Source organism: Phaseolus vulgaris, chromosome 4, assembly GCF_051622355.1.
Source record: "Phaseolus vulgaris cultivar YP4 chromosome 4, ASM5162235v1, whole genome shotgun sequence".
Classification (NCBI taxonomy): Eukaryota; Viridiplantae; Streptophyta; class Magnoliopsida; order Fabales; family Fabaceae; genus Phaseolus; species Phaseolus vulgaris.
Window position 1 is genome coordinate 48,681,081 of NC_143501.1, and position 23,560 is coordinate 48,704,640.

General features: G+C 33.5%; 3 protein-coding genes across 4 annotated transcripts; 2 read left to right on the top strand and 1 right to left on the bottom strand.

Annotated features, from left to right (window-relative positions):
• The first annotated feature begins 1,909 nt into the window (after positions 1 to 1,909).
• Positions 1,910 to 8,461, top strand: ALMT9 (aluminum-activated malate transporter 9). The gene is made up of 6 exons (XM_068647248.1): positions 1,910 to 2,502; positions 4,136 to 4,273; positions 4,387 to 4,656; positions 4,762 to 4,898; positions 4,986 to 5,132; positions 7,714 to 8,461. Exons 1-6 carry the CDS (start codon positions 2,100 to 2,102, stop codon positions 8,398 to 8,400), a joined length of 1,782 nt encoding a protein of 593 aa, XP_068503349.1. The 5' UTR covers positions 1,910 to 2,099; the 3' UTR covers positions 8,401 to 8,461.
• Positions 8,462 to 9,563: 1,102 nt separating this feature from the next.
• On the top strand, positions 9,564 to 19,205 carry LOC137838022 (uncharacterized). 2 transcript variants are annotated; one of them, XM_068647231.1, is made up of 13 exons: positions 9,564 to 9,770; positions 10,012 to 10,428; positions 10,731 to 10,977; positions 11,777 to 11,889; positions 14,128 to 14,207; positions 14,473 to 14,614; positions 14,698 to 14,778; positions 16,233 to 16,337; positions 16,449 to 16,631; positions 17,667 to 17,759; positions 18,126 to 18,265; positions 18,336 to 18,402; positions 18,857 to 19,205. In XM_068647231.1, exons 2-13 carry the CDS (start codon positions 10,036 to 10,038, stop codon positions 18,974 to 18,976), a joined length of 1,764 nt encoding a protein of 587 aa, XP_068503332.1. In that variant the 5' UTR covers positions 9,564 to 9,770; positions 10,012 to 10,035; the 3' UTR covers positions 18,977 to 19,205. The 2 variants fall into 2 exon arrangements, with proteins under 2 accessions (XP_068503332.1, XP_068503333.1); XM_068647232.1 differs by having other exon boundaries at positions 9,697 to 9,908.
• A 1,440-nt stretch (positions 19,206 to 20,645) lies between these two features.
• Positions 20,646 to 23,443, bottom strand: LDL1 (LSD1-like 1). Its single transcript, XM_068647233.2, has one exon. The coding sequence runs from the start codon at positions 23,245 to 23,247 to the stop codon at positions 20,896 to 20,898; it is 2,352 nt and encodes a 783-aa protein (XP_068503334.1). The 5' UTR covers positions 23,248 to 23,443; the 3' UTR covers positions 20,646 to 20,895.
• Positions 23,444 to 23,560: the final 117 nt, after the last annotated feature.

The window sequence follows — 23,560 nt, forward strand, 5'->3', positions numbered from 1 at the left end:
TCCCATCATTCAATTTTTTTCAATAAATTTGATGATTAAAATTAGTTATCCATTAAAATAATTAAAATTCTTGGACAAAATCATTAAGGATATGTCTCCTCTCTCTATGCAGAATTTACATTCGTATTTATTCCTTTTTAGTTGGATATAATAACTAAAAGGTGAATAAGTTGTTATAATTATTAAATGAAAGAAAACGAAAATATTAGAAGAAATATCTTTTAAAATTATATATTATATCAAAATATAATTAAAAAAAGTATTATAGTTCATTGTCGGCAAGTCGTAATCCTAGTACTTCAGTGCATGTAAATGATGAAAATAAAAAAATAATCAAGTAAATTTTATTTATAATTTACAACATAATCATAATAATCATAATAATAATCATAATTTGTAAGAAGTTTTTATAATTGTTATTATTATTATTTATTAATTGTTTTTAATATATATTAATGTGAGTGATTGTTCATTATTAGACGTATAAATTCATTGATTTAAAAAATGTTTATATGGTATTCAGAATAGTTTATTTCATTAGGGTTATGGAACGTAACAGTAGATTTTTCTTAAAGAATTTGCTAAAAAAGGAGTAATATTAGAAAAATAGAAAGTTTATAATAAAAGTAATAAGAAAACATATATCAACCCTGTAAAAATTTTAAATTACAGAAGAAGATAATATTGCAATGGAGGGGAAAATAGGTAATGAGAATTAATGCTTTCAAAGAAAAACAGCTTCATAAAAGGAATTGATGTTAGAACACTAAAGCAATTTTAATTAGTATGTTAAAGAAGTCAACTATTTGATTTTAAAGTTCATATTCAGAAGTCAAAAGCATTTTTTTTCCATATTTTAAAAATCTCAAAAGAAGTAATGATTTAAATATGTTTTATTTTTTTTATAATAACATATTATTTTACAATTAATCACATATTTTTCTATAATTAATCATCGTCACAACCTAAAATAATTTTTACCAGTTTTACATGTAAAATTAGAACTTGTTTTTGTTCTAAACAATAAAAATTATTACCGAAATAAATTATATTTCACATAATAATATTTATTCATAGAACATTATTATTTTAAAATAAAACATAATTATTTTAATTTAAAATAAAAATATAAAAATATAATTGTACTATTATTCATAGAGTTTGGTAGGAAGTTTAGTTTGGAAAGTGGTGCAGCAGACCCACTCTGAAATACTATGATTTTGAGATAATTAGTTAATGTGCTGTTTGACTTTTACTAGATAATAAATTAGTGTAAGGTTAAACCTCAAAATGTTACTGAAATATATTTATAAAAAAATCATATATTTAATAATAAAACATTTTAATATTGAATGAACATACTTATTTAAATATTTAAAATACACAATTTATAATATTAAATGCTACATTAATATTTATGATATACATATACATATATTTGTAAAAGGAGGTTTTAACATATCATAACCGAAACATTTAAAATAGTTCTTAATCATTAAATACTTAACATTAATAAAAAATAAATATTATTTTTATATTTACTTAAATTAACCTAAACTTTACTAAAGTTATTAAATGTAGTCAAATTTACATAAAAAAAAAATTAAGTACTTTAGATTAATAAACTATTAAACTTTATATATATATATTTATTTATTGTATCTATAAAAAATAATTAAAAAATATCAAAATGTACTTTAATATTAGTTCAATTCCATAAAATCATATAATAAGATGAAGTTTGCATTCACATCGTTTATACTCGATATTAGATCTCCAACATATTTATTAAAAAATAAAAAAATTATTTATTGTATTAAATTTTATAAATTATTTATTGTATTAAATTTGATTTATTAGAGAATAATGTATCTCATTATATAATGCAATATAAGACTCATGTAGACATATATACATGTAGTCACGTTGTATCCATGATGACTCTTCATTGGCACGAACCAACACTACATAAGTTAACTTCCGCAGCATTCTCTCACCGCCACGTTTCCAAAGCACTTTTTCACCTTTCTATCATCTCCAAAATCGCGTTCGCTTTTACTTAATCTTCTCAGAATCTCGTTTCCTTTCATTCGCCGGCGATGATGAGTTCGGCGGCGAGGATGCCCAAGCTGGGCTCCTTCCGTCACAGCTTCGCCGAGAAGAAGGAGAGGCTACTCTCCATGAAGGGCGGGGGTTACTCCCAAATTGGGATCGCGCTGCCGGAGTCCGACGAGGAGGACAACTGGCCGCCCAGGCGATGCTGCTCCTACCGCGCTGTCTCCGACGGGATCGTCGGCACGTGGAAGAGCGCGAAGCGCGTGGCGGCGAGAGCGTGGGAGATGGGGATGTCTGATCCCAGGAAGATCATATTCTCCGCCAAAATGGGACTCGCTCTCATTCTCCTTACGCTTCTGATTTTCCTTAAAAAGCCCTTTGAGGACATTAGTCGATACTCCGTTTGGGCCATTCTCACCGTCGTTGTGGTCTTCGAATTCAGCATAGGTATCAACCTTCAATCTACTCTCCTTTTTCCACTGCATAGAATTCTTTCCAATTCGAATCTGTGAAAAATGTTATCGGACAAAGTTTTTTGTCCGATTATGTCAATATTTGAATTTGAAATCAAAACCACCACATGGATTTTTTTGTTAACGTTTTAGGATGTAAATTCAAATTTGATATTACTAATTAATCTTGTGTTTTTAATTCACACTGCTCACTTAAAGTCGAGATTCTAGCTGACCCCACGAAAATTGGTTCATTTGTTTTCTTTTTATATTCAAATTCAAATTTTGATTTTTAAATAGAAATTATTAGGGTTTGTTTGGATTGAGTCTCTTTTTGGATTTATTATGTAGTTACAGTGTTGAATACACTATTATTTATAGTGTCTTGTGGGATTTAGCCAAGAGTATTTCTCCTTAGAATACACAAAAATAAAAATTACATTTCCTCACCTAAATTATCGTGGAGTTTTTACTGTAAATATATTTTGGATTTCAGCTTGCTAAGATTAGATTAGCAAATATTGAAATTATAGTAAATTTAAAGTTGAATATATCTGTACCAAAAAGAAGGTTGAATAATAAGTACTATATACATAAATACACTGTGGATGCCTGAGTCTGTTTTCTAATTGAGGGTTGGTGTAGAAAACTTTTGTATTGTTATATATCTGAATTAAATTCTTATCATTATATATACTCATGATGTTCGTCACAATCATAGTGTTATTTTTGAACATGTAAAAAGTACACCTCTTTCCTTGTACTTTTTTTCTTTCCAGACAGACACTTATTATTATGGTGTCTAGAATTGCACGTGAGTGGTATAATTGGCACGAACTTATTCCTTTTAAAGTAACACACAAAATTGGAACTTGCTATTAAGAACCAAACTGATCTCTCTCTTTCTTTTGTTTTTAATTATAGGACCTAATTAATTTAATGTGTTTTCTGTGACCAAGTTATTGTCATTTGTATAAGCTATGGATTAAAAAAAGGGTTTTGCTATTTTTATTTTCTTTTTCGTTTTTGGCGTTTTAATTCCTCTTCCTCAAGGGAATTTGGCGAAGAATATGCCTGGATCAGTGCGTAAAAGCCTTAAACCTTTGATTGTGGTAGAGTGATACGTTGGTTCTGTTAATTTAGTTAGTTTGTCCAGGAAACTAGTGCTAACTAATCTAAGGAAAAATACTTGTTGACCAGTGTCTTGAGGGCAGTGGGAAAATTCAATTTTTTTTGTTAAATATTATTTTGAGTTTTTAAAGTAATATTGTTTTCTTTATTAAAAATATATTTTACTTTTGTTTCCTTAAAGATTTCTTAAGGATACTCGGTAGAATTCTCCTATTTAATTTATGAGCATAGGCAAATGCCATTCTAATTTTAATCAGAGAAAAAAATCATATAATTTTCCCTAGTTTCTTCTGTCTTGTAATGAATGAAATCATAGACTATAATTTTTTCTGCTGCATGTTCCAAAGGCTCTACTTATTTAATTCCACTGTATTCACGCACTTCATCTTTTATTAAATCCAATATTTTGATCATAAATCATTTGCTGAAGTAAAACATTTATTTGTAAATTCTAATTTCAGTTACAAGCAATAATTTGTGACAATGTACTCCTGCAGGGGCAACTCTTAGCAAAGGGCTTAACAGAGGATTGGGAACTTTGTTAGCTGGAGGTCTAGCTTTGGGAATGGGAATTTTATCACAATTGGCTGGAAAATGGGAAGAGCTCATCATAACTGTTAGCATCTTCACTGTAGGTCAGGAACTTGAATGACTTCTATTTCTTATCATGTTGATAAAGATTCATCAGATTTTTTCTTTTTTTGAGTGTGCCTTTTTCTCTGACATTGTTATTGTGTATGAATGTCAGGATTTTGTGCCACATATGCAAAACAATATCCAACAATGAAGGCTTATGAATATGGTTTCCGTGTGTTCTTGATCACCTACTGCTACATTATTGTATCAGGGTATCGAACAGGAGAGTTTGTTCAAACAGCTATAAATAGATTTTTGCTCATTGCCCTTGGTGCTGCTGTGGCACTCGGGATAAATGTATGTATATATCCAATATGGGCTGGTGAGGATCTGCATAATCTTGTGGCAAAAAATTTCACGGGCGTTGCTGCATCATTGGAAGGTTGTCTTAGTTTGTGGAATTGTAATAAAGTAACAAGTAATATTTTAGTGTGGCTTCGTAATCTCATTTCTTGGGTTGAATAACGTTGTTTGGTTTCTTTTTCAGGTGTTTTAAATAACTATCTTAATTGTGTTGAATACGAGAGAGTGCCTTCAAAAATTCTTACATACCAAGCTGCAGAGGATGTGGTTTACAAAGGCTACAGATCAGCTGTTGAATCTACAAGCACAGAGGATGCATTGGTATCTTGTCTTTTTGTTGTCCGTTTCACTTTCACAACAAAATATTGATAATCTTTTTGACTCATTAATACGTATTTCTTATTGAAGATGGGTTTTGCTGTATGGGAGCCACCTCATGGTAAATACAAAATGCTTAGATATCCTTGGCAAAATTATGTGAAAGTAAGTGGGGCTCTAAGGCATTGTGCATTTATGGTCATGGCTATGCACGGATGTATACTTTCTGAAATACAGGTACTTCTTAAAACTTTTCTGTTCCAGATACTCCGAGTCTTTATAATCTTTTGTATTTACTTTTGGTGGATGATTTTTAGGATTTTTTTTTAAATATGCAGATCTTGTGATGATTGGTTATTTTAAAATTTTGTTATCATTCTTGATTTATTTCCCTCTATGTTTGTTATTTAAGTGGAATATATTAGTTCTATTAAGTGTTTTAAATGTTTAATACTTAGAGAAGATGTAATTTTCAAGGTTGATATACTATTTTAAATAATTGTTCTGGCGTAGAAGTTTGGAGATCATCAACCAGAGGAGAGCCGTCCATCCCTTTTCTCCTTTTCCAATTGTTCCTTTTAATATAACATTTGCTCATTTCTCACTCCTCATTTCCAATCTCGTATAAGACCTTGTTCTTAGTCTCTATTCATTACATTTATTACTTACTCCTCTTTAATCTCATTATTTATATTAAAATGATCTAAGTGCCTAGCGGTATGAACGGGGTTCACCAATTAAATGGATTTAATTATCATATCTTACTTTTATGGGTCAGTTATGGCGGATCCCCTAAGTTTGGGATGGTACATAGGCTCCCAACCTCAAGCTGAGTAGGTAAAGATGTTTATCCAGTGAAAAACCTGGAAATATTGTGATGTAAGTTGTGTCTAGTGAGTTTATGGTTTGCATGAAAATATTAGATCGCCCAATACAACATAAGTTGCTTAATCGGTTTATGACCGTGTTTGCTCTCAACGTTTTATCGATTACCCATACAAATTACCTTACATGCTAAGGCTTGACAATTGCGTAAGTTAAGAAAAACAAACTTACTTGTGTCGCATGGGATTAGACTTTAAACCGCGTGATAAATCGGTCTTAGTAGATAATATTAAAAATACCTTACATGCTAGGGCTTGACAATTGCCTAAGTTAAGAAAAATAAACTTACTTGTGTCGCACGAGGTTAGACTTTTAATTGTCTGATAAGGTTGGTCTTTGTAGATACCGCCGATAAGGATAAAGTCCGTCTTCGTAGATATCACCTGATAAGAATAAGGTCGGTCAACTCTGCAACCACCACTTCGACCTCCACACCCGTTAGATAACCCTTGTCACCACACTTATAGATAAAATTTGTTTAAACAAAACATAGGAAATAAATTAATTAATCAATTAAAACTCTAAAATGCCAAACTTTGAAATTTAAAAGACAACCCTAGACACTTTCCTCAAAACATGCTTAATTCCTGGTATTCGAACGCCAATGATTTCTTTGATTTAGAGGCAGCTATTCCAATCAAATAATGACTGTCTCATAAGCAAGGCCATGCCCGCAATTGAACCAGAGAAATGTTTAGTGATTGGAAACCCTAGACTTGGAAAAAATAAATTTGAGACATACTGGAATTTAGCTTCATTTTTTGTCATCCACTGTCAATTACTTTGGTCCGGAAGTTTAGAATGTTATTACTATTGCTTCAGCTGCTCTTAACTTTGTTATCCAATATTAACCCCTTCAGCCCCCAAATCTTGTATTTTTAGTGGCTGAACTAGAGATGCTGTCAAGTCTTAACCTTAACCCATGTATACCCATACACCACTGGCACCTGGTACATACTGTGATTCAGTATATTGTTTCTGCCTTAAAATACCTTTTCTGTTATTTTCTACATCAAAACAGATAAACATGACGGTGTTAGTTGTCACTTCTTCATATTTGACATGCTAATCTGTCCTGTCTTTTCTCATCATCGTAGGTTGAATATGGTCACTGCATTAAACTGAAGTCTTTATGAGGCCAAAATATCATTTCGTTTTTCTATTTCTTGTCAAAACAGTATATCCGTATAACGTGTTCCAGTTCTTCTAATTTTTACTTCTACAATTGCTATTATTTACTGCTTGGAGGTACACTTTTGGTGGAATAATTTATCTATAACATGCATAAGTGGTGTTATGATGTGGTTGAGACTTTATGGGTCTTGGAGTTAGTTGGGAGTCAGTTAGGAATGGTTAACTATCTTTGTTAACTGTTTTTTCTATTTGTACAGTCTTCATATATTAGGCTTGTAATTGTCTCTTACAAAGAAATAACGGGAAACTTTTCTTCTCTATTTATCTACTCTCTTCCAATCTTAAAAACACACTTCATATATCTATTAAATATCCTTGACTATGTATTTTTTGAGTAATCCGCCGAGTTACTCCCTGAAATTTCAATTACTGGTTAATTTAATGCCTGAAATTAGAAAAATCTCATTTTAGTCCTTACACCAAGCATTGGTAATTTTGGTTCTTAATTTTGTAATTTCAAAGATTAAAATGACTGATGTTTGATAACATTAAGGACGAAAATGACTGTCATTTTAGTAACTTTGGGGACTACAATGCCATTTTTATAATTTTGATTGTTGCTGATGATTTCAATGAATTTGGTATATTACTTTTTTTATAGTTCTTTCTCCTGAAACAGAGGAAACTTCAAATTTTCAGATAATTTAAAGTTAATTAGTTGGCAAATTTTCATTTTTATTCCGAATGTTTTTTATAATTATGCGAAACACATGTACTTAACCTTCCCTTTAATAAACAGGCACCACCAGAGAAGAGACAAGTCTTTAGAAGGGAGCTTCAGAAGGTAGGTTCTGAAGGGGCGAAAATTCTAAGGGAACTTGGAAACAAAGTAAAAAGAATGGAGAAACTAGGCGGGGAAGACATTCTTTATGAAGTACACGAGGCAGCAGAAGAATTGCAGCAGAAGATTGACAAAAAATCCTTCCTCCTCGTGAATTCAGAGAGCTGGGAAATCGGAAACAGGCCAAGAGGGGAGGGTGATCCTCAAGATCTCTTGAACGTGGATGAAGAAAGACACTTTTTGGAGTACAAGTCTCTCAGTGAAGCGGTGCTTGATCTCAGAGCTGTCAAAGTTCCAAAAGGTTGGGGAGAACAAGCAGCTCCTCCTGAGAAGATACCTGCAGTGCATGTAGGTGTTGGTGATGAAAACATGTTCAGGAAACAGATATCTTGGCCTGCTCATATTTCCTTCAAAGAAGATGCAGTGACAAAAGAAGAATCTAAAACCTATGAAAGTGCTAGTTCTTTGTCTCTAGCCACTTTTACATCCCTTCTGATTGAGTTTGTGGCAAGGCTCCAGAACCTTGTGGATTCTTTCGAAGAGTTAGGTGAGAGAGCAAAATTTAAGGACCCTCTTGAGCAAGCACCAGCAACAACTGGTGGCTTTTGGAACCGGTTGTGTAATGTTTTGACGGTCAAGGATTGAGAATTTGAGAAATCACATGTATTTTATGGACTGATCTAAATTAAATGCTGAAATCCCAAAATCATAGTGTGTACTGTTTCTATTCTTTAGGTCATCTGAACTCATTCTCAAAGCCATCATTCTTTATCTGAACTCACTAAATTTTAACATCATGTTAAAAATCTGCAAACATATTTAACAGTTTTTTAAAAAAAGTTTAAAAAACTATTAATGATAGTTTTAGAGTTACAAATTTGTTTACCAATGATTAATGATTTGAATATACATTTTGTGGTTGTTCTAGTCAAGGATATTGATTGCTGTCCTCATGTTTTGAGAGAGTAAGAGTATATTTATAGACCTGAAAACATTTAATATTTACCCTCTTTTAAAGGTAGTTGTTCTTTATTGCTAAGACATGCATGTTTGTTGGACTAGGCCCCAAACTACCTTTGTATGGATGGTTCCGTTAAGATATACGTGTTTGTTACAACTTTCAAATATCATTGGTGGAAATAATTACAAGTCTACACTAAAAAGTTAGTTAAAATAAGTTCTCATTAAACTAAGCATTTATTTTCATTTTTTTAAATTGTCAACAAACGTTAATTACTCTATACTTTTTAGAAAAAGAATCACTAAATTGTTTTATATATTTTTTTAATCTTGAACAAACTAATTCTAAATAACACATGCATCAACAATGTAAAATTACCACATGAAAATTTTGTTAACTTCTATAATTATCAATATGAAAATTCTTCATCCATTACAAACATTCTTTACAAAATAAATAAAAATTAAGCTCAAACAATTATTACTCCAGTTCAAAATATTAATCCCTTAACACTGTAACATACAAATAAATAAAAAATACTTGTGATTAAAATACTCTCCATTTATAATTATTAATTATTCTAAATTTTCATTCTTTTCAATTACTCACAATTACAAAAAAGAGTAAAAATTTGCTACAAATATATATATATATATATATATAATATTTCAACATATGCATCACTTTGTCTTTTCAATTTGGAACATTATTAGAAAAAATAATTTAAAAAGCAAACAAATTACGATTTAAAAAATTATTATTTAAAATAGAAGAATTAATTGACAGTGCATATTATTTGTAGTTGGGTACAATTATTTTAAAGAAGAAATCATACTTACACTACAATGTTTTATAATATATTTTTTTACAATTATAAGAAGAAATTTGCAGCCAATGATGAACAATACAAGGGAAAGAAGCAGTTACACCCTCGAGAATGGTGAAATTCCAGGGAAAATTATAAAACCAATTTTCTCTCTATCCAAACCAAACGGCAGATCCGATCCGCGCTACATTCCCATTCCACTCCGTCCTTCAACAAATCCCCTTTCAGGTGCCACACCATCACTTCTCTTTCTTCCCTCTCTCTGCCACAACAACACATTCATTCGTTTTTTCCTCTCTCATTTTTTCTTTTTCCAATTTCTTTCTCAACTGCGACGCTCCATTGCTTTAGATCAACAACTGAATCGTAGATTTTGTGTCTTGTTCTCTCTTTTTCCTTTCGTCGTTTTGTGTTTTTGAATTGTTGCTTAATTGAAATCGAGTGAATCGTCGATCTCCGATCCTTGCAGTTTTCGAGGATCCGGTGAAACCTCATGGCGATGGTGGACCAGCCTCTGTATCCGATTGCCGTCTTGATCGACGAGCTGAAGAACGAGGACATTCAGCTGCGACTGAACTCGATCCGACGGCTATCCACGATCGCGCGCGCGCTCGGCGAGGAGCGCACGCGGAAGGAGCTGATTCCGTTTCTCAGCGAGAACAACGACGATGACGATGAAGTGCTTCTCGCAATGGCCGAGGAGTTGGGCGTTTTCATTCCCTACGTCGGAGGCGTGGAACACGCCAACGTGCTTCTTCCTCCGCTGGAGACGCTCTGCACCGTTGAGGAAACTTGCGTCAGAGACAAATCGGTGGAGTCGCTGTGTAGGATTGGAGCTCAGATGAAGGAGAATGATTTGGTTGAACACTTCATTCCTCTAGTTAAGGTAGTTCATATACATAGCTGCATTGCGTTTTTAATCATCATTTTATGTTTTGTTTTTGTAAACTTCGTTGTAAGTACTTTGAAGTGAGTTTTCCATAAGCTATACAATCAAATTATGCCCCTTAGGTTTTGGAGAAGTTAATGAAAATAATTTCTATGAAAATTAAATGCATAAGTTGATTTGAGCTTAAGCTTCAACTCATTTTACTTGCTCACGGAGAAATTTATCTGAATAGGGTCATGTTATGAGTCTGATTGTGGTTTGAGTGGCATTCATTGTTTTTGTTATTTTGCTTCTTGTAGAGGCTGGCTGCCGGTGAGTGGTTCACAGCACGAGTTTCATCGTGCGGTTTGTTCCATATTGCTTACCCTAGTGCGCCGGAGGTGGTGAAGACTGAACTGAGAGCCATATATGGCCAGCTATGTCAAGATGATATGCCCATGGTTAGGAGATCTGCTGCCACAAACTTGGGAAAGTTTGCTGCCACTGTTGAAGCTCCTCACTTGAAATCAGACGTCATGTCTGTGTTTGAGGATCTTACACAGGATGGTATGTGAAGATGATGCCACGAATTCCAGCATCTCATCATGAATCTGTTATATAAGAGTAGGATAGATGCAACAGTATTAGTGTTTGTAAATTGTATATAGTTCAATAATTTTGCTGCTTAGATGAGTTGAGAACCCCGTAGTTAGGTATCTGTGAATTCTCAGGAAATCTGTTTCCTTTAGGGATTTATGTTTGTCTCTGATCACTCTGTCTAGATTGGGAATTAGATCTATTTAAGTTCAGAAGATCAACAAGAAGGAAACTGAAAACAAAATAGAAGATTGAATCTGATTAAGGTATTTTTGGAGTCTTAGACAAGTTTCAACTATTTCGTGCGTGATGTTAATCTGAAAGGTATTCATCAAAGTATAGATCCTAGAATACAATTTTTTTTATGAAACAGTCTAATAGTTTCAACTGTTCATATTTAATCTCTTCTCATCTTAGTTTGCTCTTAGTTAGTCCAAAATCTAGGTATAGAAGGAGAAATATGTAAGTTAAATGGTTTATAAATAACTGCAGACACTTGCAGACTTTCATTGATGACCCGCCTACTGTTCAAGTGAAATTCACGTAACTGCTAGTTATGAATAGAACAATGTATCATTCTTCCTTATAATATTATTGGGAAATTTGGCATACTGAAGTTATTGTTATTGGACTGACTAATGGGAGAAATGAATACAGGTTTAGTGTGTTATGGTCATTTGTTGGGTAATTATTTTAGTGAGTTTTTTAAGTTTTTTGGCTGGATGGAATTGCATACATTAAAATGATTTCTTGACTCTTGTTCTTGCAGATCAAGATTCTGTTCGGCTGCTTGCTGTTGAGGGTTGTGCAGCTCTAGGAAAATTGTTGGAACCTCAGGATTGTGTGGCACATATTCTTCCTGTCATAGTCAATTTTTCTCAGGTTTGTTGACCTGACCATTAGTACTTCTATATATGTAAAGATATATCTTCCATAGCCATTTTGTGGCCAACACTTATCAGAGGGATGATTGCAACATTTCGGTTGCTTTAGTTTAGTTAACTGTATATGTAAGAGTATATCGATAGGCTGAATACAGGTTTAATTATTGGCCCGTCCCTTTCCAAACATATGTTCCACTATGCAAATAAATTTGTTTTGTTCCATAGGAAGAAAGCGTGTGGAAAATATTATCTGTTTAAATTTCTTTTTTCTAATGTAAAGAATGTACGGATGGAAAGCAAACACTTAATTGCAAAACTATTTATTTTTGGTGCTTTGTAATATTGTTTCAGAGCTTAAGTGACAACTTACTACACAGCCATAGTACCAACAATGCTTTGATACTACTGAATGTTGGGTGGTACTGGTACAGTGCCAACAAGAGCACAAGCTAAGTGTTGCTGACATGATAATATAAAACAGAGGACGGACAAAAGAATAGACAAGGTTAGGAAATAAATTGAACTTTGTGAATAAGAGAAACTTGTTCCAATAAATTAGCACATATACAAACACCGGACATGACACAAACACTACGATACATGTAATCTAAAAAATGTAGGACACATGGACATGGATATATATTACATCATTATGAATTATTTAAATTGACAATCAATATATATATATATATATATATATATTTAAAATCATCTATAAACAAAGTTAGTCAAATATAACAGTCTAAACATATTGTCACCTAATACAAAAATGAATCTCATTCATCTATCTAAAATCCAAAAAGTGAAAAGAGGATATAAATCATTTAAGACATTTCATCCCCTTCTTAATCATCATCATTGAAAAAGACAGTTTAGCCGAGATTCATTTAAAGAGAAATTAACAATTTCACAAAATTCAACATTATATGAAGATATGATAGGAGAATAAATAAAAACATTTACCATAATATATATATATATATAATCTAAATATTCCTAATTATATACAATTTCTTTCTTATTTTTATAATCAAAATAGAAACTTACACAATAAGTTTATGAGCTTTTAGAAAATCACTATATTTGTCCTTATTAACATTGTGTTGGAGCCGTGTCAGAATTATGTCTTAGACCCCAAAAATGTTTTTTGAATTAGACACTTCAACAATACGTGTGGTACGAGTGTCATATGCGTGTCAGTGTTCAATACGTCTCAGACATATGGACATACCATTAAGAGGTGTGTCTCAGCTTCATAGATGGGTGTAGTATATTATTTATATGTAGTAAACTAGGCTAGTTCCTAGTAGTAGTAAATTGTTGGACGAGACAGTACAAAGAGTAGATTTACCCTCATCCCTCAAGCATACTAAACACATGCTTAATACTATACTCTTAACAGAGGAATAAATGGTAGAATTGCCCCTAAGACAGTATGGTCATATGAAAGATGACAAATAGTAGCTGCAGAAATAGAGTTGATTAAATGGAGGATAGATAGGCTATTAGTACAAGGTAGAGCAAGAGCAATAAAACTTGATAAACCATTAAAAAGCTTAGATCTAAATAACTTAAATAGCTTCTATAAAGACTCGATTTTGGGCAGAACACAATGGTGTGGGAAAAGCATTTTGTTTTTGTTGAATAATATTGTGTTAAAGGATTCTTATTTCCCCTTCATAGCTATTTGTTTTGTACGTAATTGTGGCTTATTTATTACTTTTTGAAGCATACACTTGTGTAAATAAATATTTTATCGAGCTGCTGACTGATATGAATATGATGGACTATACTTAGATATTTGTTGGTGGAAGAATGATAATTCAAATTAAAAGATTAAAGTTGGAAATGGACCTGCTTGGGTGATAACATTCCACACACCACTGCATCACTACATATTTAATTATTTGAAGTCGCATGAGATGAGTTTGTTGACTTGTGAGTGATAATAAATTGCATCAGGAGTTATTTGATAGTTGAATTAGTTTAATCCTGATATAGGCAGGTGGATTCTTTTGTGGTTTTACCTTTAGTTAGTTGTTTGCATGCTTTTCTTTTTCGTAGTCCCATCCTTTTTGTCATTTTGAAGAACCTTTTTGTGTTTTCAATATCAAAAGCCAGAAAATTAAATGAAAAATTATATTTTTTTTGTTGGCTTGTGTTGTTTCCAACTTTCTGGAGTGAATTTCTGCTTGTTTTTGTCACATTTACACAGTTGAAATTACTTCTTATACAGGACAAGTCATGGCGTGTTCGTTACATGGTTGCAAATCAACTATATGAGCTATGTGAAGCTGTTGGTCCTGATCCCACTAGGTAACCATTTGTGTCTTTTATCTGAAAATCTGTTTTTGTTACTATGAGAATTGACTCAGTAAAATCTTGTCTAAAGGTTCCTAACAGATACTAATCACTAAGCGTTCTTCATTCAGTAAAAAAAACTATTATGCTTCATAATTTAATGTATACAAGTTATGACTTCCTGTTAATTTCTTCATAATCTATGACATTATTAAAAAGTTAAAATTTGTTTGTTTCCTAGATTCTAGTTGACTGTTTATATAATGCGATGCATTTGTAGGTCAGAATTGGTTCCTGCCTATGTTAGGCTGCTGCGTGACAATGAGGCTGAAGTACGTATCGCTGCTGCTGGGAAAGTAACTAAGTTCTCCCGCATACTAAATCCTGAACTTGCCATTCAGCATATTCTACCCTGTGTGAAGGTATATAGTTACTTTGGGACTCTTACAGTTTTGGAATTTATGACAATAGTTCAATTACACTTGATCAAGTTTACCTACTACAGGAGCTATCAAGCGATTCATCTCAACATGTTCGCTCTGCATTGGCTTCCGTTATAATGGGAATGGCACCAGTGTTGGGGAAGGTACGTGTCTTTATCTAAACTCTTAAATTATATGATCATAAAATTAGGACATTTACAAATGTGTGTGAAAAGGTGTTTCGAAATGGCTACAAAATCACATGGCTTAGGTTATCAAATTAATAAATGGTTTAGTATAAGTCTTTGCAAATGTGACTTAAGTATTTAATTGTTATGAGGGAGAAAAACGAGAAGTAATTGGAATGAATTCATGTGTCTTGATTACACAATGGAGGTTCTTATTTATAATTAAAGCCATAAGCATCATGGGTAAGATCTACCAATTATACTGCTCATCATCCCTAATTACAATATTTCCATATTTATACTGTACATTATATAATTACAAGATTCCTACCTATTTGCATCAATAGTTAAATATGTTTTGTTATGCTTTTTTCTCATGGCAGATATGTTTTAGCCTATTATAACTTGGGGCAATTGCCATATCTACCTTAAAATTCTATTGGAATATGATTTCTTGGTTTACTACATATTTAAATTGCCCTCACTAATCAATACGTTAAATAAAGATTGTGAAAAAATAAAATTATTTTACATGTTAGAGTCATTACCATGAGATAAATTTATGCCCTTGATCCATTCACCACCTAACCTCAATCACTTGAGCTATTGCTTAGATAACTCAATTTTATATACCTTTTTATCTTGCATAGTTAGTTTTTTGAGTTAGAATTTTGCTTTTGGGGGAAAATATCCTTCTTTTTTAAATGTACAAATTAGTTTAAGCTCATAGTTTGTTATTTATACTTTTCTCTTTATCTTAATTCCCTTTTCATAAAAAAATGGTAAGAATTATCTTTCAAATCAGATGCTTCATTCAGGACTTGATTTCTTGATTTCTTCTAATTTTTTTCTTGACTTATAGATCGATCACATTTCTATACAACATCATTAACTTTTTATTTATATAAATGTTAATATATTGTTTTTGTGCCTATGTATTGTTTATTTCCCTCTCAGTTTAAATTTTCTATATCCCCCTCCTATCACTTGCAGTGGCAATGGCATTAAAAGTGAGGTTATAAATTTATCACTATCCATAAACATATCAAGACGCATGAGGTGAAATAGGCATACTTTTTGTTTCTATGCCTTTGGCAGGATTTGGTCTATTTGCTTTCCAAACTTTGGCCATCCCCCTAAAGAATAAAAATTAGTTAATAATACTCTGTCTGTACAAAATATGAAAAACTGAAAATTAAAACCTTTCATCTCAGTGATCTTGCACTATTTTATTTTTGGACCTCTACCTATGTTCTCCACTTTAGTGTTTTTCATCTCCTTATACAAGCACGTTTGTTTCTGTTTTCTAATACTCTGCTCTGATGTGAGAAATATTTGATTCTATTCCTTAAATCTTGAACTGTTCTTGGCTAAAAGCAATTCAACTTACGTGCCTTCTTGCTTTTACAATAATTTTGTGGTGGTTGCAGGATGCAACAATTGAGCAACTTCTGCCTATTTTCCTTTCTCTTTTGAAAGACGAATTTCCTGATGTAAGGCTAAATATTATCAGCAAGCTTGATCAAGTGAATCAGGTTTGTGGGTTAAAATTCAACGTTCTTTTAGATTGGTTATGTACGTTTCAGAATTATTATTTTTCATATACTCCCTCTATTGAAGCTTGTAATTTTACATGTGGATTGCAGGTTATTGGTATCGATTTGTTATCTCAGTCTCTGTTGCCAGCTATAGTTGAGCTTGCTGAGGATCGGCACTGGAGAGTTCGACTTGCTATCATAGAATATATACCCTTACTGGCCAGCCAATTGGGTGTAGGCTTTTTTGATGATAAGCTCGGTGCTCTTTGCATGCAATGGCTAAAGGACAAGGTTTGTGAAGCAAGTGCAATTATTTTCAATTGGTTCTGGTCTTATTTTTTAAGTCTATTTTATGGAAAACTTTGTCTTGAGCTTTACAAATTTTATTATAAATTTTATATATATATATATATAGTTTGGTAAGCAAATGTTTAGTTTATGGATGTTTGTACGGTGCTGTTGGCGAAGATTGGGATTGCCCCCAAGGATCTCTACAAGTTCCTGTGTTAATTTTAGGGGTTTTAACACCTTAGAACAGCCAAAAGGATTTGGCACATTGCTCCATTTTTGGTATATTTGGTTGGAAAGAAATGCCAAAAGGATTTGGGATAGGTTGCGCACTTAACTTCTTTGTGCTCTAAAGGACTTTCTAGTTCTTCAGAGAGATTGGCATGCAGTGTTACATGTTTCATGTTCTTGATTTTTATGTTTTCTTTTCGGTTCTTTCTTGGATTAGCTTTGGAGGATATCCTATCATCTTGTAGTTGTACCTTCTGTTTTTCTTAAGAAGTTCTTTGGTTATCAAATAATAATAATAATGCGGTTATTGCTTTAATTTTAAAGCTCTCATTATTAGGTTTACAAAGTAACTTTAAATAAACAAGTCAGGTCAAACTCTACCACAGTACTTGGCTTTTTTATTGCGCTTATATCTGACATGTATTTGGAAAAGTGGCCTTTTCTTTTTACATGAAAAGGAAAAAGAAGAAAAATTGGTGTAACTTAGAGATCTTAATTTTAGAGGGCTAAAAGAACAAACAAAATGTTAAATATTAGTTATTTTAGGTTTAATTTTCAATACCACTCAAAGTATCATATAGAGGTTCTAAGTCTTATGTTTGACGGAAGGTTTAAACTGAATCCTCCATTGACCGAGTCAGTTATAAAATATATTCAAAACTTTTTTGGTCAAAAAGCCAGTTATTCTTTCTTTCCTTTTTACTAGGGGCAGGTGTTCAATGCCATTCTCCTTTTTATTTTATTATATGTAATTTAGATTCATTGTATCATATTGACTTTGTCTAATGTATGCTCATGTATTTGTAGGTATACTCAATCCGTGACGCGGCCGCAAATAATATCAAACGCTTAGCAGAAGAATTTGGACCGGATTGGGCAATGCAACACATTATTCCCCAGGTTTTAATAGAGGCTCTTAGTTTGTTGATGTACATTTGCAGTATATTTACCTTGAACTACAGAAAAGGATTTCTACACCACTTATATCATAGAACATCCTCTAACCATATGTTTTGAAAAGAAAAGGAAAAATCTTATATTATTTAAAGAAATCGAGAGAAGGAAAACAAGATTTATATCATTTAAAGAAACCCTAGCTTTGGAATTAGGTTCGGTGGTGCCTGGTGAAAGATTCTATTCTATCTACTTGTAGAAGTGTGCTGAAAATTTTGTTACAAATTACAATAGACACTTTTCTTAGTACTTAAGGATTTAAAAAATATGTCCTGAATGCTATTACCTTAAGAACTATTGTATCCTTTGCAGGTTTTGGACATGGTTACTGATCCACATTATCTGTATCGGATGACGATCCTTCAAGCAATTTCTCTACTGGCTCCAGTTTTGGGCTCGGAGATTACTTCTTCAAAACTTCTCCCTCTGGTCATTAATGCATCAAAAGATAGGTAAAATTGTAGAGTCCTTACTCCTTTTGTATGTCTTCCTTTGAGCCAATACTCATAGCATGTCTTGCAGGGTACCCAATATCAAATTTAATGTAGCCAAAGTGTTGCAGTCTCTCATCCCAATTATTGATCAGTCTGTAAGTAGCTTCCATTTAAGATTTCATCTTTAACATTCCATCCCATAGTTACTTGGACTACAATACAGTATGGATTTCTAAACTAAAAAACTTGTATCTTGAAAATTAATCAAATGAGCTATATTAATTTGATTTAGAAATATTGGGGTCCAGATTATTACTTTGAATTGTTTTTTTTTTTTTAATTCTTCACTACAAAAAAGAATTTCAAACTAGTTACTTGCCGAAAATGCTTGGATTACAAAACCAGTTGGTTGAAAGTTAAGCTGGCTGTTTGGTACTGGTAACTGGTAATATTATCACTTGAAAATCTGTCACAATACTTCACAATAGACTATAGTTTGTTTCTAATAAAGCTTGTGGCAGTGAGAAGTGATATGAAATCCATACTGTTTGATAGAAGAACATATGTTTTTGAATGTCTCTTTAACTAATTATGGTTGGAATAATGAAGGTTGTTGAGAGTAGCATCCGTCCCTGTCTGGTTGAGCTGAGTGAGGATCCAGATGTTGATGTCAGGTTTTTTGCCTCTCAAGCACTACAATCTAGTGATCAAGTCAAAATGTCTAGCTAGATCAGTATGCATGTTGTCGTTAGTTTTTTTATTTTTTATATAAGATTTACATTTTCTTGTTTAATTGGCGACAAGGAAACTTGTCCAATCTTTTGTATCACATATTATTGTGGTGATCCTGCTTTACTTTCATTTTATCCCTATTATCAGGTTCTTTGTAGTGAAAAAACATTGTCAGGAAGTGAGATGGTTTTTGACTACCACTAATTATATGATTTACCAATGTCAACATATTTTGTATGAAATTTTGATTTACCAATACAATTAATATATTCATTATCTGTTTACGTGGGTAGAAGTATCAACTTAAACTATTAATAGGGTAGGTTTTCTCTTCTTGTTCTTGTACTTCAATATTAGTGAGAAATGTTCAAATTATAAATATGCATTTTTACCATAAAGATTTTATATTGAGTGGTTTAAAATTTTTAATATCCAATCTTCTCCTTTTACTTAAGAAAAAATATGTAAGAAATAATATCCAATCTTCTCCTTTTAAAATAATTATTTATTTTTGTTATACTTTTTGAATTTATAGACACATCTTTCTCATATTTTTTTAATAAATAAAATTCTTTTTGTATTTTTAATAATATATACTCACTTTTTTTATTTGTAAAAAAATAATTATAATTTTATTTATAAAACGTTTTTTTTTTATATTTTAAAAATTAAATTTTAATTTTCATAATTTTTATATAAATTTTAGTCAGTATGATATTTTAAAATATAATAAGAAAAAGAATCTCAATTTATTAAAAATATAAAAAAATAAATGTTATTCTTTTAGCACAAAAGAAAAGTAGTGTTTATCTAAAAGCTAAAAATTATGAATGTTGTTAAAATGTATATTTTAAAATTAGAGACATTAAGGGAAAACCTGCACATTATAGTAATATAAGTTTGATATTCATTGTTGATGTTTTTGGCAACACTGACATTTCCACTTGTGACATTCCAATTGCTGTTTTTGAAATTTTTTCGGTACCATCTGACATTTGGAACTGTAAGTTTTCATTGTCACCCAACATATAACATTCTCATTCCTGTCAGTAACTGTCACTCAATCTGTAAAACATCCTTATTCCTGTTTTTCAGAGTTTTGGTGTCTACTCAAGGTTGGACGAACAATCCTCTTGTGTTATTTTTTTAGAGTTTTTTCATGATAAGTGAACAAAATTATTTTTTATTAGTTACTGTAAAAGTAAAACCAATTAATTTGAAATTGACAGATTCAAAATTCAAAATTATATTTTAGATTAATTATTTTAAAAATAGTTATGAAATTTTTAATTCATAACTTTAAATATATACTTTAAATTGCATAATAATCCTATTATTTTAGATTATTCAATACAAAAGACTTTCAGAAAAAAGATTAAAAACTATAATTGTTATAAAATATAAAAGAGAAAGTAATCATTTTAAAATAAATGAAGGGTCTAAGAAGAAAGCGCAAGAAACAGAAGACTAATAATGAAATGCTTTTGGGTTCAATCCCAACTAGTAAAGCCTTGTGGATGTTCTAACTACTGCATTATCCCAGTGTTTTATAAATAGTGAGATGGTTAACTTATTCCCACCACCAGTAGTGTCACTAAAAGGAGACTTTGGATGAGTCTTGTTGACAGGCATATCAAACATAATGTCTTAGAACTCATGTCTTATCATTGAGTCTGGAATACACTGTTTGAACTATTTCTTGAAGAATATCAGTAGAGTTATCAGCTTCAACCTAAACATTTTTACATTCAAGATCATAAAGAGAATACAGTACTGCTAACTAATTTTGTTCATTGTAGAACATCATTGGAAAAAATGGCTAACACGTGGGAAAATTGGTCAGAATCTAACTAGATCTCAGAAAAATATAGGTTTGATATAACAGGATCAAGGAAGTTCTATTCTCCATGAAGCTGCTATGAATTTTCCTTTCCAGTCGTAAGACAATTTTCCACTTCATGAAAGTTGGGTCTGGACAATTTTATGCTGAGGATAAGAGATTCAGCAGCACCACTTAAACCCTTCCTCCCAACTAAACTCACTCCGAAATTGCGGTTTAAAATTCTCATCCTGTTCTCATCTCCCTCCACCTGACTCAACTCAATGACCCGCTTCTTTGAGAGCAAGGCATAGAGATAAAGATTGCCAGAGTCCAATACAGCACCTCCAATTTTAACCCTCAGTAATGAACTGGAATCAAGATCATTCAGCTTTGGATCATACAAAGCAGAGAAGCTACCAAATGTCATATCAGGTTTCAAAAACAGTTTGTGCAAATCATCATCCTCCTGGGAGTTACTTTTTGATGTGTCAAAACCAGGCATGGAAGACCTCCTCTTTGCCACTCTCAAAATGTTTGCAGCCTCTCTCATTCCACTGAGAAACGCTCCATGCATAGTCGCAGGATACTGCTTGCAGGTTGCCTCTCCAGCAAAGAACACTCTTCCATTCCCAACATTCTCTCCAAGAATGTCATAATCATCTCCTGAAGATCCAACAGCAACATAAGAGTACGATCCATATGCAAAGTGATCCTTCCCCCACCGAGTACACACGGCCTGAACCGGATCCGGAACAACAATCCCCTTTGGATTGAAAATATCCTTCAGAATGTCCAACACCCTTTTCACAGACTCCACTGGTGACATCATCTCAAACCTAATTGCAGCCTCCCCAGCAACAAGAGCCACCAGAAGCGGGCCCCCAGACACCGAGGAGTAGCTATAGAACAGAAAAAACTCACCCCTCATACTCAAATCCTCAGTCAAATGACCAAAAGTATCAATGTCCCCACCCCAGAAATTATATGGAAACAACATTGCAACCTTGTTCAACAACCCAAACCCCAACCTACGAATAGCATCCTTCTTCCTCTGAGGAAGCTCAGGCACAAACTCAATATCCCCCTTCTTAAGCACCCCCAATGGCACAGTACAAAGCACCATATCCCCTCTAAACTCCATCCCACCAGCAGAAACCGCCACCCCATCACTCCCATACTTCACACACTCCACAGTCCTCCCATAGAAAATCGGCAGATCCTCTGCCAACGCGCGAACAAATGTCTCATTGCCCCCTGGAATGAAGCAATGATCACCCCCCATCTCATAGGGATCATCCTGATCCCAATAAGCCATGGACAAATTCGCCATGAGAGTTGCATTCGCGTACTCCAAATTTGCAAGGTGCCAATTCAGCAGCATCCTCTCCTCCTTATCCTCAGCAACCTTGTAAACCCTTCTGAAAGCCTCCAATGCCGTCCCCAATGGCACATCCACTGACTTCACCTCCTCAATCATGGCCTGTCTAAGCTTACAAACCCTCTCCAACAACTTGTTAAACGAAACTTCAACCCTAGAGTCAACCTCAGAGTCAACACTCCTCCCATCAGGCAAATAGAGAGGACAAATATCCCTGACCTTATGCAAAGGCAAACCCAATTGTCTAGCAAGTACCCCAAGAGGGTTCCCATTTATTCCAGTGAGGACACTCCCACCGAAATCGGCTGCAGCCTCAACACCATCACCACTAATCTTCTTCGTCTTGACCCTCCCACCGGGTCGGGTCCTACCCTCCAAAATCACGACTTTAAACCCCATAAACACCAATTGTCTAGCTGCAACCAAACCTGCGAACCCAGCACCGATCACAATCACCGTTCCTCGATCAGACCCATCGAAAGGTTTCAGCTTTAGGGTTTTAATCTCATGCGCGAGGCCGAAGTTAATGTAACCGTGCTCAAGGAGGAACCGGTACGCGGTTTCGACTAAACCCTTGTGCTCCGACCGGATCGACCGGAGGGCCCGGTCGTGGGTTAACCAGACCGAAACGTTGGACCGCCACCGCGCCAATATGTGGTTTCGGACGACGATATAGTTCGATTGTTCGGAGCCACCGACGGTGGAAACCACGTTCGCTTCGATCTCTTCCTCGGTTAACGAGTCCACGGGGAACCCCACCGAGATCGCGATCAGGGCTTCCACGTCGCAGTCCTTGGCTACGTCGCTTCGGCGGGTGGAGGACGGAGCGTTGAGTTCCGTGAAGAACTTCTTGCGACGGCGACGTTTTCGCGTCGGTGGGACCGGGTCGTGTCGGGTCGTGGTGGAGTCTGGGGAGTCCGCAACGGCGGGCTCGGGCGTCATTTGGGTGGGGAGGGAGGAGTCTGGGTCTTCGGAGGAGTTTTGAGGAGACATTGCGACGTCGTTTTCCGGCGATAAGGGTTGTGATGGTGGTGGCGGCGGCGGTGGTGGCGGTGGCGGTTCCGGCATTGTTGTTGGTTCTTGGTTGAGTGATGGACAGTGTGATCTTTCGCTCTCAAATTAATTGTTTTTGGCAGTTTCGGATATTTATTATTTTTCTTCTTCTAGTCTCTCACCCTTATAATATTATTGTAGAATAAATTACATACAACTTTTACTTTTTCAGTAAATTTTTATTCTTATATTTAAAAAAATTATAATTTTGCTTTAATTTTAGTTTTCTCTATGTTTTATTTTTGTACTTTGATTGCTTAGATTTTTTCAATTATGATTAATTTTAAGAATTTTTCATTTGGTTTTATATTTTTATTAATCTTGTAAT